At 42.3% G+C, this 20,012-nt stretch overlaps 1 protein-coding gene across 8 annotated transcripts in view; it reads left to right on the top strand.

Moving 5' to 3' along the window:
* The first annotated feature begins 2,922 nt into the window (after positions 1-2,922).
* The window catches only part of LOC144288936 (protein lifeguard 2-like), a 34,660-nt gene continuing 17,570 nt past the window's right edge, over positions 2,923-20,012 (top strand). For 5 of the 8 annotated variants that reach the window (XM_077857010.1, XM_077857017.1, XM_077857014.1 and 2 more), the window contains exons 1-9: positions 3,632-3,790; positions 3,926-4,061; positions 8,142-8,410; positions 12,972-13,050; positions 13,768-13,821; positions 14,447-14,537; positions 18,115-18,152; positions 18,232-18,319; positions 19,700-19,789. In XM_077857010.1, coding sequence (XP_077713136.1) covers positions 4,060-4,061; positions 8,142-8,410; positions 12,972-13,050; positions 13,768-13,821; positions 14,447-14,537; positions 18,115-18,152; positions 18,232-18,319; positions 19,700-19,789 — 711 coding nt within the window. In that variant the 5' untranslated portion in view covers positions 3,632-3,790; positions 3,926-4,059. Of the gene's footprint in view, positions 3,054-3,562; positions 3,791-3,925; positions 4,062-8,141; positions 8,411-12,971; positions 13,051-13,767; positions 13,822-14,446; positions 14,538-18,114; positions 18,153-18,231; positions 18,320-19,699; positions 19,790-20,012 lie in introns of those variants that run through there. The other 3 variants (XM_077857012.1, XM_077857011.1, XM_077857013.1) reach the window with 3 other exon arrangements.

Genomic DNA, 20,012 nt, shown 5'->3' on the forward strand with positions numbered 1-20,012 from the left:
TGTTATCCCAGGTCCTGCAGCCTCTAAGCCGTAGGCCGCTGAGAGCATGAGGATGGAAAGCCAAATAACTGATTTGGCCTAGGATGAGAGCATTATGACAAGCCAGCTCCCCTCTTATCCAAGTCGCTGGTCTGAACAGGCCTCCCCAGAGAAACGGGTCTCTGCTTTTCAGCCTCACTTCATAGTGTCCTACCTGTTTTCAGGATGCTGGATTTTCTAGACTTGGCATACTAGGAGGCATCTCAGTGAATATGCTGGTGGCATGCCTCAGCGAGAGAAAGAAAAATAAACTGTATTGAATGCCTATGATGTCACAAAATCACATTTAGTACATATGACCACCTTGAAAAGAGTTATTATCCTTATTTTGTTGACTGATGACTAACGGAGGAACCATAATTTGGACCGGCTGCGGATACAACTTCTGCTCTGACACCACATTCAGAAGGCCTTCAAAACAGCCCTGGGGTCTGGGCTGTGACTTGGGCATTCTTTTTATCTTTTCAAATGGGTTTTTTTTTTTTAAAGATTTATTTATGCATGAGAGACACACAGAGAGAAGCAGAGACATAGGCAGAGGGAGAAGCAGGCTCCCTGCCGGGAGCCTGATGAGGGACTTGATCCCAGGACCTTGGGATCACTACCTGAGCCAAAGGCAGACGCTCAACCACTGAGCCACCCAGGCATCCCAGTTTCCTTCTATTTCTATTTTCATCACAAACGTGTATACTTTTATCAAATGTTTTTTTCTGTGAGAGGTTCATAATACTTTTCCTAGAGTGAATCCAACTGGGTGGTGATATACTATCCTTTTCATATATTGCTGGATTCGCTTTACTAATATTTTTCAGATTTTTGCATCTATGGTCATGAGTAAGATGGGCTTATAATTTTCCTTTCTTGTAATATCTTTGTCAGGTTTTCGTATCAAGATTATGTTGGCCAAGGTAAAGATTTTGGATTTCTTTCTGAGTGACACAGGAAACTATCTGAGGCTCTTCTATGTACCAATATGAAAAGATAAAGCAGGGCAGCCCCGGTGGCCCGGTGGTTTGGCGCCACCTTCGGCCTGGGGGGTGACCCTGGAGACCCAGGATCCATCTCACGTCGGGCTCCCTGCATGGAGCCTACTTCTCTCCCTCTCCCTCTGCCTGTGTCTCTGCCTCTCTCTGTCATGAATAAATAAAATCTTTAAAAAAAGAAAGAAAAGATAAAGCAATTTACAGAACAAGGTGTAAAATATGATCACTTTGTGTAAATTTAAAAGCCATATGTGTGTGATGATTACTTGTTTTAGTCCTTTAGACAGAAAACCATTGTCAATTGATGGTAATAGAAATGGTGAGGGAGGCTTTCACTTTTCATCTTGTATTGTTCGAATTTTTTCCATCACATCATGTGTTCCTTTTATTAAAAAAAGAAAGAAAATATCAAATGGGGAAAAAGGAAGCGCTGGCAGTTTTTTAGCCCTAAAAATCCTCTGCCCCCTGGAGTTAGCAGGTGTACTGTGGCTTGGGTCTAGTTCAGGGACTGGCAGGCAGATCTCCTCATGCAGCTGGGGTCCTTGTCTATAAAGCGAGGATGGTATTGCCCAGCTCAGGGCTGTGTGAAGATTGGATAATCTTGTACTTAGCTTGTAGTTCTAAGTCAATAAGTGGGGCTTCTCCAAACAGCAAAGCCATAAGTCATGTGCAGACCATACTAGAGTGTAATAGTGTGATGTGCCATGGGAGAAAATGAGGATGCAAGGCAGGGAAGGTGATGGCCCAGGGGTGGAGAGGCAAATCGGGAGGTGAGGGGATAGGATGGGAGAAAAGAACTCAGGAAGGCAACTCAGTGAAGTCTATGACATCATTTCCTGCTCTTTCATTGGAGCCTCAGGGAGAGCATGATCCACAGTTGTCTAGGCTGGGCTCCCTGGGGCGCCTGGGGAGAGAGCTCAGATTGAAACAGAGAGAGAGATCTAGCTTGGACCCAGAGGAAGGGTTCACCTCCTGCATATAGAGACAGTCCGTGCCTATGGGGGTACTTGAGAAACTTCTGCTTACAGTGTGTGTGTGTGTGTGTGAAGTGTGTAGAGAGCATGAGTGTGTGGGCTGTGAAGACAAGAATAAATTTGAGGTCTTAAACATCAATGGAAAGGAATAAAGCTGAATTCCCCAGGGGATTACCAGTGTTGCCATGCAGGCTAATTTGCATGATTTAGGTGTTGCAGGGCTCATTAATCAAAACTCTTAAAATTAAAAAAAAGAGCAGATGCATGAAATATATCATGGCCTGGTTTCAAAGAGAATACTATTCGTCACATTTTGTGTCCTGGTGAACATGGGCACTGTGGGACTCCTTAACCACCCCAGGCCTTGTCCTGTGCAGCTCAAGGACAGCACATGAGTTGCCCTTACTTACCTGTCAGAGAAGGATAACAAGACACACACCTCACGGGCCCCTGTGAGGAATCCGTGAGTGAGTTGGCACAGGGGAGGTTGTAAACAATTTCTACGTCCAGTAAGTGCCTGATTAATGTTGATTCTGAGGCCAGTAAGAAAGGAGGAGGCGAAGCATTTCTGTTGACCAGACTGGTCACGTCATTAGTTACCCCCCCTGCCATGCACCCCTGGGGCAAGGTAACTAACTCAAATTGTCTACTGAGGACAAACTAGGGATAGTGATTGGGGACCAGGACAGAGAGGGACGAGGCCTAGGAAACTGCCGGCAGGTGCGGGAGAGGAGAGCCCTGGCAGAGAGGCTTTGCTGACCTTTGCCTTTTTCATCCTCAGGACGGGCATCACGATGTCCATCTCCCACTGCAGACGTGCCTTCTGCGTTAGAACCTAGTACTTCGTTGTGGGCCTGGGTCCCATGCCCTGTACTCAGGGTGTTCCTCTGGCCTGGAATGTGCTCCCTTCCCAACACTTCCGCACCCCGCCCTGTCCTCTCCAGAATCAGCTCAGGACACATCGCCATCCTCCCACCTCCCTGACAGCTTCCCTGCTCTGTCTCCTCCTTCCTCTACCTGCAGGGGTACCTGCGCCGCCCCCGTGTCTCCTCCCCAGGTCTGTGAGCATGCTGAGGACAGGATTTCCCCTCTCTGTGTTTCTTTTATGCCTTGTGCATAGCAGGTATGCACTAATGAGCAGTTTAATGAGCGGGTTAATAGTTCAGTCAGCCTGTTCCCAGCAACGGTCTCCACTCAGGACAAGTGTCTGCTCCTATTCCTCTCCTTGCTGCCCTCTTTCCTGGTCATCTGCCTTCTGTCCCTGAGCACCCTGAATCAGGCCTCCCCCGCCCCTCACTGGCCTGCAGCTGGGAGTAGGCATCTCCCTAGACTACCCAGGAGGGTGGGTGCGTTATCATCCACCAGAAAAACCAATGCTTGCTTTGTCATAAACAAGTCTTACATATTTGAAATAATTGTTCAGGAACCCTGTGGAGCTTCTTAAGTCTCTTCCTCCTGTTCGGGAGAAGGTGATGACAACTGGGTCTTCTGGAAGCCTTGAGCTAAGGCTTTAGGACTTTCCCTGACATACAATGGGCTTTGGAGGTTCAGGGGTTGGCCTCCCTGAGACTCAGCACACAGCGCACTGGCCATGACTCCTTGACCAGCAGGAGTCTCAGCAGGTAGACTTGACTCGGAGTCCCTCTTCCAGGCAGGAGCACCCCTAGCCCACCCCGTGCTCCAACTGCCACTCCCCTAACTGTCACTCAGAACTTCCTTTCTCAGCCCCAGAGCCTGCCTGTCCTTTGGAGGATCGCTGGCTCAAGAGACAAGAAAGCTTCTTTTGAGGACCAGGTGAACACCTCATTTTACAATTAAGGCTCCAGGACTGTAGTTTCCTGAGGAAAGCTCAGCTGCCTCTGATTTTTGTTTGTTTTTGTTTTTGACTGCTTTGAAACTCTCACTGCCTCTCCCCTCCTTCTGATTTAGCAGGACTGCTGGGGAGGAAACCAGCCTGGGTGCTCAAGCACCTCTCAGGGCTTCTCGGCTGTGTGGGAGGACGGTTTTCCTCAGAGGAGCTCCAGATTTTAACACGAAGAGAAATATTGCTTTGCATCTTCAAAATGTAAATATCTTTTAAAAATATAAATAATAAATGCTCATTATAAAAATTCATAACCGTGCAGAGTGCATTCCCCAACTCTGCTGTGTTAGAGATAACTGTATTAACAGTTTTCCTATATTTTTTCAGCATCTGCAAATGTGTCTGTTGCATAAGCCATTTATGGGATCCTACCACCTATTCTCTACTCTGGCTTTTTTTTTTTTTTAAAGATTTTATTTATTCATGAGAAACAGAGAGAGAGAGAGAGAGAGAGAGAGAGAGACAGGCAGAGGAAGAAGCAGGCTCCATGCAGGGAGCCTGACATGGGACTCGATCCCAGGTCTCCAGGATCACACCCTGGGCTGCAGGCGGCGCTAAACCGCTGCGCCACCGGGGCTGCCCTACTCTGGCTTTTTTTTATTCTAAAGTGTGTCAGAGTAAACTTAGGACATCAATCTATATCTATCTATATCTATATATCTATATCCATATCTATATCTCTCTCTATATATATCTATAGATATAGATATATATACCTTTTCTTTGTCAAAATCAATCAAACCATTCCTTAATGGTTGATAGTCTGGTTTAAACTTTTTTCAGTTATAGTGAATAATGTAATGAGCTTCCTTATATATGTATTGTTGCCTATTCGTGTGGGTATTTTTATGGGGTAAGTTCCTGAAAATGTAATTGTTGTGGGCAAAGTAATGCACATTTTCAATCTGATGCTGCCACATTACTGACCACAAAAAGGTTTACACAGTTGCCAACTCCTTGAAGTTATCTCAGGACTGACTCAGCCCCCGGGCACAGTAGGCATATTGCCTAGGGCTCAATGTACTTTTGGGGGTCCTGAAAATATTTTCTCTTAAAATCAGGAGAAAAAAAGTGAATATAATAATAATAATGAATAAATAGTATACAATGAATCCAGCCTGAATTGAATTTTTATATCAGTGCAGCCATAAGATATACATTTAAATATTTTTTTTTTAATGGAGAGGGGACCCTCGAAGGCAAATGTGAATAGAACACCCAGAAGTCGTAATGCGGCCCTGGGTTATCCATTTCTCCACACCCTTGCTACTGTGAGAATTATCTTTTTAGTTTTTGCCAGGCTTTTTTTTTTTTTTCCAAAAAAAAAAATTCACAATTGTTTTTATTTGCATTTCTTTGGATGTTTGCAAGGTATTATCTTCTTAAGTTTATTGACCGCTTAAAATTCCTTTATAAATTGCCTATTCATATTCTTTCCTGATCTTTCTAATGAGTTGTTCATCCTTTTCTTGTTAAAAACTTATTTTTATAGTACAGTAAATATTGCAAGTTTTATTTTCACAATTTTGCATTTCAGAGTTATTGGTATCTTTTTGTAATGATATTAAAAGTCTATTTGTACACCAAATCTGACAAGCATTTCTTTTATGATATCATTCTTACAAAGGCTTATGAAAATATTTGTTCATATTTTCTTGTAGAATATCTATGGCTATTATTATTGATGATAATATCTTTAATGAATCTGGAATGCATTTTTATGAAAGATTTGAAATAGTTATTGAACTTTGTTTTCTAAGCATAACTAATTGTTCCAGCACCATGGGACAATAATCTGAAATTCCACCTTTATGAAACTTTAAAAAAAATTTTATTTATTTATTTGAGAGAGAGAATGAGTAGGGGTGAGGGTAGGGGGAAAGCAGAGGGAGAGGGAGAGAGAATCTCAAGCAGACTCCCCTCGGAGTGCAGAGCCTGATGTGGGGCTCGATTTCATGACCCTGAGATCATGACCGGAGCCAAAATCAAGAGCCAAACACCCACACAACTGTGGGTCACCCAGGGACCCCTCCTTTATCAAATTTTAAATTTCCAGGTATACATGGGTCTATTTGTTGCATCTTTTCCATCCCATTGATCCATTTATCTATTCATGTGCTACAACCATACTTTAAATCATAGTTTCATGATATTTTGGTTTCTGATAAGGTAAATCAGTACTCTTCAATTCCTCATAATCCTTCTCTTTCAATTTTCTTCTTGATTATTCTCATATATTTACTCTTTCTGATGGACTTTAGAGTTATACTTTCAAGTACTGAAAAGAAAATACCAATGAGCTTTGTAAAATTTAGAGATTAATTTGAGGGGAAGAACATTTTTATAAAATGGAATCTGCCTCTCCAAGAGCATGGTGTTTTGTTCAGACCGTTGTTTTTTTGTGGCATTCCCGATTGGTCTATGGTTTGCCCAAACACTGGCCCTCTCAGCAATCTCCTCAGACTCCTCCTTGTGGGGCAGGAGGCCAGCAATAGGGGCTTGTCTGAGCCTTTATGCCCCTCTGAAGTTAACAGGGGGCTTTTCTTTGCCGGTTTTGGTTCATTAAGTACTGGTTTTCTAAGAATTGTGTTCTGCTCCAAAGCACTGTGACAGAGCCACTGTAACCTCTTATCTGGATTTCTGGTCTCTTTGCTCCCACTTTTGCTTATTCGCCCTTTCTCCACACTCTGCCTAGTGCAATCTTACCGGTCAGATCCTTATGGTCCCCTGCTGGAGAACCTTTGGTAACTCCCCATTGTATTAGTTACTTATGGCTGTAACAAATTACTACACAAATAATGCCTTAAAACAATACAAATTTATTATCTTACAGTTCTGCAAGTCAGGAGTCCAAAATCAGTCTCAATGGGCTAAAATTAAAGTGCCCGCATCCCCTTCTGGAAGTGCTAGGGGACAATACATTTCCTTCCCTTTCCAACTTCCAGAGGCCTCCTGCATTCCTGGACTCCTGGCCTCTATCTCCAACACCAAAGTCAGCAACTCCATCAGTCTGACCTCTGCTCCTCTTGTCACATTTCCTTCTGTGACTCTGATCTTCCTGCCTCCCTCTTATAAGTGTGATCATAACGATGTTTGTGATTCATCTGGGCCCGCCCAGGTAATCGAGGATCATTTCCTCACCTCAGAGTCTTAATCACGTCTGCAATGTTCTCTTTGTCACGTGAGGTAGCATTCACAAGTCCCATAGATTAGGGTGTGTACCTCTGTGGGGGGCCATTCGTTCTGCCTACCATGGTCATAACTTTCAGGATGAATTTGGCTTGACAGCCTCTTATTGACTTGCCCTAACTAGCACCTCATTCTGTGCTGGAAACTGCCCTCTACGCTTCCTCCAGTTCTGGTCTAGGCTGATTACCTTCCTTAGAGAAATTTTTCCCCATATCTTATTCTAACTCATTTTCACTTTTTCTAGTAGAAGTTTTTGATAACCTATTCTACTTTCTGCATGTTCCTCCAAACTTCATTAGGGCCCCTCATATCATCCTCCATTATTCCAGACCCTGCTTATTTTGGCTTTTATATTATTGCTTGTTTGATTATCTTCTCTTCCAAAATATAAGCACTTTCGGGGCAGAGGCAACAAGGGCAGCTCCACATTTGGCACATAAGAGGGAGCTTATTGGGGATCCCTGGGTGGTGCAGTGGTTTAGCACCTGCCTTTGGCCCAGGGCGTGATCCTGGAGACCCAGGATCGAATCCCACGTTGGGCTCCCGGTGCATGGAGCCTGCTTCTCCCTCTGCCTATGTCTCTGCCTCTCTCTCTCTCTCTCTCTCTCTGTGTGACTATCATAAATAAATAAAAATTAAAAAAAAGAGGGAGCTTATTAACTCCTTGCTGAATGAATTTATAAGCATATTAATTTCATAATGAAATGCAAGTTATTTTACTCTACAGGCCTCATTTTAAAAGTTTTTGTCCATCACTCATTCAATAAAATATTTAAGTATTGGCTTAGTGAGTACTGAGCTAAGGAAAAAAAAAGTACTGAACTAAGGGAGTTAAATTAAAAAAAAATCGTTTGAGGGGTGCCTGGCCAGCTCAGTGGGTAGAGCATGTGGCTCTTGATCTAGGCATGAGAGTATAAGCCCCATATTGGGCATAGAGCCTACTAAGAAGGGAAATATATATATATATATATATATATATATATATATATATATATATATATGAAAAAAGAAAAAATCATTTGATTGTTATGAGAATGCTAAGATTGCAGTGGTATGAACACAAGGACTTGAATAATAATTCTCCCTCTCCAGGGAAATGGACTTGGAAGTCAGAGAGCCAATAGATTTCAGTTCTGGAGATCATCAGCATCTAGTTCGGAAAGCAGCAGATAGTAACATCCACACCAAGGCTGGGCAGCCTTATGCAACTTCACCTTCTGAAGCACCAAAAACTCATGGGAATCCACGTCCTAAGACTAGAGAGCAAATGGATATCTACGTGGTACAAATTTCAGATGAGACTACCCCAGATGACAGCAATAATCTAGCCAATCCATTCTCAGATTCATGGATCCGCAGAGGTGAGAATGAAATTAACCTTTTGCAAGAGAAAAGCAAGAGTTCTCTTAAAATGTTTCCACAGAGTGGATGGTTAGAAGATTTAACTCTGTCTTTCATTTTCCCAGTTATGCTTTACCATGAAACATGATGTAGGGCTGCTCCAATAGATGGCCCCCATATTGTCCAGGGTGTTCAGGAATTCATAATGTGTGGTTCCCTTAGCAAATATGAATTTCTCACTGCTTGTAAAATGTTCTTACCTACAGACAAGGTGATGCCATGATACTGGCATAGTTTTAAAGCATATTAATTCAATGCCATAGGTATTAATTTTGTATAGGAAGTACATTCAGCTATGAGCAACAGAAACCTACAAGACTGTGGCTTACATAAGAGAGTGTCTCTTTTCTCTCATGAAATATGCAGTTTGAAGGTAGGCATCTCAAGGCAAATGCTGGTGGCCCCAGAGACAACTCTGTCACCCTTTTTAGGGCCTGGACAACTTCATGGTGCACTGTGAGCTTTGAACCCCATTGCTGTCTCACCGTGGCCCTCATCCACCCGCTGAAAAGATGCCTCTTGGAGCCCTGGCCTTCTAGGTGGGGAAAGGCAAAGGCAAAGAAAGGCCGAGCCTGGGATGTTGCCTAGACACCTCCAGGAGGTGCCATTCATGGATAGATGCCCTAGAGTCTGCCAAATCTGACTTCCTTTCAGAGGCTTTCCTGGAAACCACCACCCAAGCATATCCACTGGCATGTCAATGACCCTAGCAGGATCATACGACCACTTTCTTTCTTTTTTTTTTTTTTTAAGATTTTATTTATTTATTCATAGAGACACAGAGAGAGAGAGAGAGAGAGAGAGAGGCAGAAACACAGGCAGAGGGAGAAGCAGGCTCCATGAAGGGAGCCCGACGTGGGACTCGATCCCAGGTCTCCAGGATCACACCCCAGGCTGCAGGCGGTGCTAAACCACTGCACCACGGGGGCTGCCCACATGACCACTTTCATCTGTAGTTTTTTGGTTGGGCCCATTGTCATCTAACCAGATTTGGGTTGGGTGGTGAGGGGGCCAGGGAGAATGGATGTCACTACGCAACAAGACACCTCTGCCACAGGTGTCAGTCCTTCAACACTGGGCACTTTGCAAAAGGAAGAGTTTTGCGTTTAATCCTTATAACAACCCAATAAATGAAGGGGTTGTAGTGTCATTTAACACATGAAGAAATCAGGTTAAAGGCCTCCACACCACTGTTAGACTTAGTTATTTGTGTCTGTCTCTTCTGGTGGGTGGAGGCTGGGCCCTCTCTTATTTATTTATTTATTTATTTATTTATTTATTTATTTATTTATTTGAGACACGGAGAGGGGGAGAGGGAGAGAGAGAGAGAGTGTGAGCAGCAGAGACACAGGCAGAGACACAGGCAGAGGAAGAAGCAGGCTCCATGCAGGGAGCCCAACGTGGGACTCCATCCCAGATCTCCAGGATCAGACCCTGGGCCGAAGGTGGCACTAAACCGCTGAGCCACCTGGGATGCCCAGCCTTTCCCATTTAAAAATCCTATATGGTATACGAAAAGATGAAAATCCTATGGAAACAAAGGAAAAGTACAGCAGGGTAATGGATTCAATTTTACAGGCCTGGGGACAACTTTATACAATTTATATATCATAAAATTCACTTAAAAAGTGTACAGTTTAATGATTTCTAGTATATTTACAGAGTTGGACAACCATTTCCACGAAAAGGAACCCACAGCCACTGGCCATCACTATGTATCCCACCCTTCCTGCTGGCCTCTGACAACCACTAACCTACTTTCTGTCTCTATGAATTTGTATATTCTAGATATTTCATATGAATGGAATCATACCATATGTGATCTGATGTGATCACCTTCTTTCACTTAACGTAATGTTTTCAAGGTTTACCCATGTTTTGATAGGAGTCAGAACTTCATCCCTTCTTTATGATCATATAGTATTCTATTGCCTTGATAGAATACATTTTGTTTTATTCTTCAGTTAACAGACATTTGGGCTGTTTCCACTTTTTGGTTATTATGAATAATGTTGTGATCAATACTCATATTTGCATTTTTTTGTGTTGATACACATCTTCATTTCTTTTAGGTAATAGATGTCTAGGAACTGCTGGGCAATATGGTAACTCCTATGTTTAACATTCTGAGGAACTACCAAACTTTTCCAAAGTGGCTGCACCATTTTACATTCCAACCACCAATGTATGAGGGTTTGTGTTTCTCCAAGTCCTTGTCAATGCTTGTTATTGTCTTTCTTTCTTATTATAGCCATTCTAGATATGTGACATGATATCTCATTGTAATTTTAATTTACATTTCTCTAATGACTAATGATGTTGTGCATCTTTTCACAAGCTTATTGGTCATTTGAATATTTTCTTTGAAGAAATATATATACAAATCCTTTGCACACTTTTAAAAAAATAGCAACCATTTTATAATTTTTCATGATTCTGTGGGTTGACTAGGTTCACTTGGGCAGTTCTTGTGTTGGTCTTGACTGGGGGTTCTAATGCAGTTATAATCAGATGGCAGCTGAGGCTGCAGTGGCCATTATGTCTCTTTGACACAACTGGAAGTTGATGTTGGCTGTTGGCTTTGTTTTTATGGCTTGAGTTTCTCATCACTTGGGAGTTGGGTTCCAAGAAAAAGTATACCAGGCAGACAAGCCCCATTGTGCAAGCGGTTTGTCAAGCCTTTCCTTGCTTCATACATGCTAGTGTCTCATTGGCCAACACAAGTTATGTGGCCAAGCTCAGTGTCGGGGGGGGCGGGGGGCACTACACAAGCTCGGCCTTTTTTAATTGTTATTTGTCTTCTTGTTATTGAATTGCAAGAGTTCTTTGTGTATTCTAGATACAACCCCCGTATCAGATACATGATTTGCAAATATTTTCTTCCAGTTTGTGGGTTTTCTTTCACTTTCTTGACAGGGTCATTTGAAGCACAAAGCTTTTACTTTTGATTAAATCTAATTTGCCTGTTTTTTTTTTTTTTTCTTTCTTTGCTTGTGTTTTCAGGTGTCATACCTAAAACTATCATTGCCTAATTTCTGCTCACAAAGATTTACATCTATGCTTTCTTCCAAGAATTTTCTTTCTTTTCTTTTTAAGATTTATCTATTTATTTGAGAAAGAGAACGAGTGTACAAGAAGGGGAAAGGAAGAGAAGGGGGAAGGGCAGAGGGAGAGAGGAGGCTGACTCTCTGTTGAGCACGGAGCCTGATGTAGGGCTCTCCATCTCACCACCCTGAGATCATGACCTGAGCCGAGGCCAAGAGTGGGATGCTTAATGGACTGAGCCACCCAGGCGCCCCAAAAGTCTTGTTTTATATGCTTACATTTATGATCCATTTTAAATTAATACTTCATTTTTGTGTATGTACGACATGAAGAAAGGGTCCAGATTCATCCTTGTTTTTTCATCCTTTTGTATATATATGTCCAGTTGTCCCAGCACCTTTTGTTGAAAAGACTATTCTTTCTCCCTTGAATTGTTGTAGCATACTTGTTAAAAATCAGTTGACTACAAATGTAAGGGATTATTTCTGGAATGTCAATTCTATTCTAATGATCTTATGTCTATCTAGTCTTATAAAGCTGGGCCACATTTAATATTTATTACCTTACAGTCTTTGACAGATAGTAGATGTGAAATAAATGTTGACTACATGAATATTTTATTTGGCACGTATGTTCTGGTATTTTGATTAAGATAGCTCAATCCATTTCCTTGTTGTCACTCTTCCAATGCATAGATACCACCCAGCAAAAGGACACAGTTGACAATCCCGTAAGTCATCTCTAAACAGCGTTCTTTTTATCTTCCCTTTTAAAACTGAGACAAAACTCCTAAGCTGTTCATTGTCATATTCAGCACCATATTCAGAGGGCTCCAGGAAAAGTTGTGCAGTAGGAAGCAGCAAAAAGAGACACTGACATACTCTGCGCTCTGCTTTGGCATGCTGCTGGAACTCCTTGGTCTTATCATTTCTCATGTTATCTAGCTTCTGCTGAAGTAGAAGGGAATTGCTAAAGGCAGGCAGGCTGGCGAGTAAAGTGATGAGAAAGTTCTGCACACGCCCTGCAGCCCACATCCATCTCTGAGGGCTAAATGCCCTCCGTACCAGCCCTCTTCTGCGCTTTCCCTGCGCTCCAGTTGGCACACAGGTGGAGCCAGAGCCCTAATGATGGCCTGTGACTTTCAGAGACTTTGAGGTCACTTTTGGTCCTAAGGAGGATGGGGTGGGCATAATAAGGAATTAAATTCCCGTTTGTCTTTTTGATTTGGGGGCTTCCACGGATAAACCCTCAGATCTCCAATAAAACACCAGTAACAATCCGAACAGAATGTTTCCCACAAGTTCTGCAGAGCTATATGTTTGTGGTTGTTCCATTTGCTGACTCTAAACTCCTATTCTTTTTCCTACCCTCAAAAAAATCAGAGGAAATGTTCTTTTGTTAGGTATCAAAGGTAATTACATTTCTAGTTTTACTTTTGAATATTGTGTCATAAAAATAATATTTCTGTCTCCTCAGCCTTCATTATAAAAGTATTCCTGATCCTGTCAGCTCAGCTGGTGGTCACTGGGGCAATTGTCAGCGTATTTCTTTTCTGGTAAGTCTTTGTTACTGAGGTACATTAAACACTAAGTTGTTCACATTTCTTCTTATTGAGTCAACTTAATTCTGATCATTAAAAATTATCTACTTTTTATTTATCATTCATAGGGTATGATATCTCTATAGCTTTGTTGTTTCTGAGGCAACTCTTAGACCAAGTTTTGTTAGATTTCTACAGTTTTGTTTCAATATATTAAGCCAAGACCTTTTTGTTTTACTCTTACTTGGGGCATTATTTAATTTTTTAATTTTCCATAAGCTATTTCCACAGATAAAAGTGGATAAAGGAAAAAAGTGGAGATTATGGAGGGCTTGGAGACTTGCAATGCTGTTAAATGCAAAATTATTTTGGGGACTATGATCCATCACTGTTTAAATATAGCCTATGAAAATTTCTATTTACTAGACAATTATATGAGAAATTGATTTTTTTGCTTTGTACACATAGCAATCTCAGTATTTTTAAAAAATAAAAATGTCACCAGGAAATTTACATTTATACAAATTTGACTTACATGACTGTCTTTTTTATGAGTCTATTTTAAGAAGCAAGGTGTAGTTATATGTTTTATTATTTCACTTTTCATTTGTCATTGTCAATCATTTTGGGTTTACCCCTTTCTCATGAGACTGTTCTACTTCCACTTAAATATTACATTAGTTAGAAAAAGAAACTGTTGTATAAAACTATATTAATTTTTTTTTTAATCAGGAAGGGTTTAAAAGCTTGGGTGCTTGTGAATGCCTGGTTCACCTATGCAATCTTGTAAGTATTCTTGGATTTAATAAAAAGTGATTTTTCTACTGGCTATTGATGGAGGTTCTTTATTAAAAATTAAGTAAAGGTATAACATTCTTGACAAAATTATAGAGATGGAAAACAAGCAAATTAGTGGTTACTAGGAGCTAGGGTATGTGAGTGTTTGTTATCATAAAGGGATGGCACGAAGGAGATCTTTGTTGATTTTTTTTTTTTTTTGATGTTTTAATGATGGGATAGTTTCAAATCTTGATTATGGTGCTGGTGACACATATCTACATAGATTTGTGTCATAGTTCTATGACATAGCATTATACACATATCAATGTCAAATTACTTGTGTGTGGGTATTATACTATATATCTGTATGATGTAACCAGTGGGGGAAACTAAGTGAAGAATACATAGTACTCCTCTGTCTTTTCACAACTTCCTGTGAATCTGTAATTATTTCAAAATAAAAATTTTTTAAATTCTGTGGATGACAATGAGCAAAGGTAATAATCTGCATATATTTTTGTTTTATACTTACTATCAGATAATAATGTATAACAATATATCTTTATATCTACCTATATCATATGATATAATCACTGGAAGCAAATAACACATGGCTTTAAATTATCCTCAGGCCAGCATTTTTTGTCGTACTCATCGTCCTTGCTTGCTGTGGGAAACTCCGCCGTCAGGTGCCTGCGAATTACATTCTCCTGGGATTATTTGTAAGTAAACTTTGTTAGCACTTGCAGCTCGCCTCTGTAACATATTTCTGTCACATTAGTAATTCTACTCCTTTTATCGTGAAAATCTTCATGTGGAATACTACAGACAGTATTTGTGAGATGTTCTCTTGGCTGGATTCTGGTTGTAACAAACTCATAAACTTCCTTGACTTCCATGAGACTTCCTGCACACTCCTCTCCCCCTTTTTAAAAATATTAATTTTTTATTCATGAGAAACAGAGGCAGAGACATAGGCAGAGGCTCCTGGTGGGGAGCCCCATGCAGGACTCAGGACTCGATCCCAGAACCCCAGGATCATGACCTGAGCCAAAGGCTCAACTGCTGAGCCACCCAGGCACCCAGCCTGCATACCCTTTTACTCAGTTAGTGGGTTTGGGGCCCCGGGGGCTACTCCTTTGCCGGCAAACATGCCTCTGAGGGGCCACCCAGAGTCTGGGCTACATTTCAGGAACAGCGAAAGTGACTATTACTGGCCCTGTGCCGGGAACAACAAACCCATTTTTATGGAAAGTGGGTAAGAAGTATAATTTTCCTTATTTTTGTAAGATTTTTTTTTTTTTTTAATTTCAAGTTTCACTGGGAGAGGAAACCAGCTTGGTGCAGGTTCTCCCTATTTCCCACCTTGCGTCTCAGTTCAGGAGGGCTTTTCAGGGGCAGAGAGTTGGGGGGGGGGACTGCTAGTGGAGGGGGGCTGGCTTCTGGTTCCTGGTTCTCCTCACTTAGTCATGGTCTGGTTCTTGGTTCACCAGTACCTACTGTGGGGCTTCTACTCATGAGGCCTCACCACACTGGTCCTTCCTCTCGGATCCATGCTGCTCTGGGCCACAGAAAACGTTTGGCTTCATTTCTTGCAGCCAGTTCTTTTCCCTACTGCTCACGAGGATTCCAGGATCTTAGTAACCTCCCATTGTGAAGATTTGCTTACCAATTGATTTATTCTTTATCTGGCTCCTTATCAGATTTGAGGTAGCTTATAAAAATACCCCCACTATAAGAAAATAAACCAGTGGAGAAATCTTATGGAAGGAAAAATAAGGGTAGGAAAATAAAGCCAGTGGTTAGATTAGTGTACAAAATGCATAGTAGGGGGCTGCTGGGTGGCTTGGTCAGTTAAGCATCTGACTTAGGCTCAGGTCATGTTGCCAGAATCCTAAGATTGAGCCTTGCATCGGGCTCCCTGCTCTGTGAGGAGCCTGCTTCTCCCTTTCCCTGTGCCTGCCGCTCCTCCTGGCTGTGCGCTCTCTCTACGTCAAATAAATAAAATCTTTAAAAAAAAAAGATTTTATTTATTTATGAAAGACAGAGAGAGAGAGAGAGGCAGAGACATAGGCAGAGGGAGAATCAGGCTCCTCTCAGGGAGCCAGACATGGGACTTGATCCTTGAACTCCAGGATCACGTCCTGAGCTGAAAGCAAAGCATAACCGCTGAGCCATCCAGGAGTCCCAATAAAATCTTAGAGGAATAAAAGAAAAAAGCATAGTTCTATGCATGCTGAATAGTCAAAGCAATCCTGAGAAAGAGGAATAAGACAGGAGGTATCACAATCCCAGATATCAAGACCTACTACAAAGCCAGAGTAATCAAAATAGTATTGTATTGGCAAAAAAATAGACACAATGGATCAATGGAATGGAATAGAGACCCCAGAAATAAGCCCACAACTATATGGTCATTTAATCTTCAATAAAGAAGACAGAATATACCATGGGAAAAGACAGTCTCTTCAACAAAAGGTACTGGGAAAACTGGACAGCCAAATGCAGTAGAATGAAACTGGACCTCTTTCTCACACCCTATGCAAAAATAAACTCAAAATGGATTAAATACCCAAATGTATGACCTGAAACCATAAAACTCCTAGAAGGACACATGGGCAGTTGACTCTTGAACACTGGCTTTAGCAACACTTTTTTCATCTGTCTTCTCAGGCAAGGGAAACAAAACCAAAAACAGTTGGGACTATATCAAATTAAAAAGCTCTTGCACAAGGAAGGAAACCATCAATAAAACAAAATGGCACCCTACTGAATGGGAGAAGGGTTTTGCAAATGGCACATCTGATAAGGGGTTAATATCCCGTCTATCTACCTAGATACGCACATAAATGAACACTAAAAAAATCTAATAATAAACGCACAGAGGACCTGAATAGACATTTTTCCAAAGAAAACAGATGGCCAAAGGATGCAAAAAAAAAAAAAAAAAAAGAAAAGAAAAGCTCAACATTACAGTCTATATGGAAATGTGGTATATCACTTCACACAAGTCAGAAATGGCTACTATCATAGGGCCAAGAAATAACAAGTGTTGGCGAGGGTGTGGAGCAAGCAGCAGCAGCAGAAACTCAAGAGGAAGGTTGGAAGCAAGCACATTATTACAATATCAGGTGTACGTGGAGCAGATATACCCTTTTAAACCTATCCTGGAAATAAGGACAGCTTTGGCAAAGTCAACAACGCGGAGGCTCAGGCAGCTACTCGCTGGGTTGGGGAAGCGCGGAGATGCAACCCAGGCAGGACTCCAGGACCCCGGGCGCCCTCCCGGCCCGTCGCGCCCAAGGTGGGCGGCTGGAGAAGTTCAGAGCCGCTCGGCGGTTGCGAGGCGTCCGCAGTTTCCCCTCCCCGAGACTCGAGGATTCTTTCCCGGCTCCTGGGCGCACTGGAGGGTCAGCCAAGGCTCCGGGTTTGCCTCTGGTGGAGCGCCCCGCCAGCTGGGGAAGGTCGGCGGGCCCTTTCGGCGGCCCCTGTTCACGGTCGTCTCACTCCACTCGGCTGTGCCCGGACCGCGAGCCCCGCCCCCGCCCCGGACAGGCCCCGCCCCCGCCCCCGGCCCGGACAGGCCCCGCCCCCGGCCCGGACAGGCCCCGCCCCCGGCCCGGACAGGCCCCGGACAGGCCCCGCCCCCGCCCCGGACAGGCCCCGCCCCCGGCCCGGACAGGCCCCGCCCCCGGCCCGGACAGGCCCCGCCCCCGGCCCGGACAGGCCCCGCCCCCATGGGCGCCGACAGGTGCAGCTCTGCGCTCGGCGGAGAACTGCCAGCCAGCCCCATCCCCGCTACCGAAAAGGCCTCCATCCTCCTCCCTCATCTGAGGTTTGAAGTTCTCCCCCGAGCACTGTAGGAGAGGTGACTGCTGAGGCTGTTGGTGAAGCATTAGTAGAAATAGCATACTCCGCTTTGATAAACTGTTAAGATTCTGTGTGGGGGGCCCCATTTGGTGAATGACGAAATATGGTCTGCAGAAAAACCTTTTATCATGGTTTCGATAGTCCTGATGCATACCTATTTAATTCACTAAATACGTTCAAAGTTACTCCTGTGTTCTAAGAATTTTTACTAAGAAGATAATCTTGTCAGTCTTAGGGGAAATGTTAGGAAAATGTTTAGTTCTACTATTGGTTTCCCATAATTAACTTTCCTGTAGCTTCATGCGCTAGGGTTATGCATGTTCCCACTTGCTCCCTGGACCCTGCCAAAACACACGCACCTTAAATCATCTCCTCTGGCTTCTGGGTCTCTGGATCCCAGTTCTGATTCGCCATGCATTTTGTTTCTAGACGGTTCTTCAAGGTCTGCTGCTCGGAGCCGTATCAGTGTAAGTCTTTGATGCACATTTCCTTTCCCATGTGTGCTGTTCTTTGTATGTGAACAATAATCACAATCTCTGGTTTTAGTTTCTATAATGCCGAGGAAGTGCTGTGGGCAACAGCAGCAACTGCTCTGGTGACCTTGTCGCTCACTTTATTTGCTCTTCAGACAAAAGTATGTATCACAGAAACTGATTTCTGTCATAAGGGGGTGTGTAGATGTGTTCCTTTGCCTCTGCTGACCCACTCTTATCCCTCCTCCCTCCTGCTCACGGCTGTCCTGTGGGCTCCTCCGTGGCCTCCCCACCTTCTGGCTTCCGACTTTCCTAGTAACCACGTTCAAAAATCAAAAAACAAAAACAAAACAGAAAAAAAAAAACCCACCCCAAAACCCAGGTGAAATTAATTTTAATCATATATTTTATTTAACCAAATACATGCAAGGCTCTAACATTTCAGTAGTCAATATAACAAAAATATTGAACTATCTTACATCCTTTTTTGAACTAAAATTCAAATCCAGTGTCTATTTTCTACTTACAGCACACTTCACTTCAGACCAGCCACACTTCAAATGCTCACTAGCCACAAGTATTGAATGCACAGCTGTAGACAAACACTTTTTAAACAGCCATCAGAATCGTCTGGAGGGCTTGTGAAAACACAGGTTCCCTGGGCTCTGCCCTGGAGTTGCTGCCTCAAAAAGTCTGGGGCATGGGCCCTGGAATTTGCATTTCACAGGTGATGCTGATGGTGCCTACTACGTCAGATTACTCTCCTGCTGTGCAAAGGGTAGGGAGTGACGGAGTGGGGGTGGGGAACAGAAGATTTAGGAACATTGCTTTGACAAGAAAATATCATAGAGTCAGGGGTCTTCCTTCACTGCATAATTTTATTCAGGTCAGAAGATGAATAGACCCCTTTCTTTAAAAGAATCCTCATCTTTCCCAGCCTTATTTGGTCCCTGATTTATTAAAAAGGCAAAACCAATAAGCATATTAATAAATTTTGAAATTACCGAAGAATGATTAGTAATAATTTTGAAAGCTTTAGTATATTTTTATTAAAATATATGCCTACAAACATGAAAAGATGTCCAGTTAGCATTGGCCTATTTCATTCCATTACTGTATTCTATGCACAACACTTTTTAAAATATGAATAATTATGATCATGCTATACATACAAATTTACATCCTGTTTATTCAAGGTAAATTTTTTATTATGTAAATTTCATATAAATACAAAAATAGAATAGTATAATGAACCTTCATGTATCTATGGCTCCTGTAATTTTCTCCATACTCCTACCCACTTCTCCCTCCTGAAGCAAGTTCCAGTCAACAGCACACGTTTTTTTTTTTTTAACAGCACACTTTTTAATGTAGCATTTTTCTGTGATGGGAGCAAATGAATTTGAATGGTTCTCAGAAATGTCCTGGGTGTTATTAATAGATGGGTCAGTGTCTGTCTATGGGATATAAATTGCAACTCTAAACATCCTGAAATTCCTTATAAGTGATGATTGAGTTGTTTTTGTGTTATGTTTCCTCAGTGGGATTTCACCATGCTGAATGGAATGCTGTTTGTTTTACTCTTCGTACTTATTATCTATGGAATTCTCTTACTCTTCATACGATCATATGTAAGTGGGATCTCTTTTGAGGAACCTCAGAGAATCATTAGAAATTTCGGGTGAAGTGCTGATTGTGTTGGCCTGGATCCTCTGAGAAACAGACAAGCGGGGTGAACCACATGAGGTGTGGGCATAAAGACTGAGCCCCTTTTCTAGACTATAACTGTCTTTCCTGTATTCTATGCACAACACTTTTAAAAATATGAATAATTATGGGGCCCCTTACAGGGTC

This window comes from Canis aureus, chromosome 18 (genome assembly GCF_053574225.1).
Source record: "Canis aureus isolate CA01 chromosome 18, VMU_Caureus_v.1.0, whole genome shotgun sequence".
In the NCBI taxonomy this organism is placed as follows: Eukaryota; Metazoa; Chordata; class Mammalia; order Carnivora; family Canidae; genus Canis; species Canis aureus.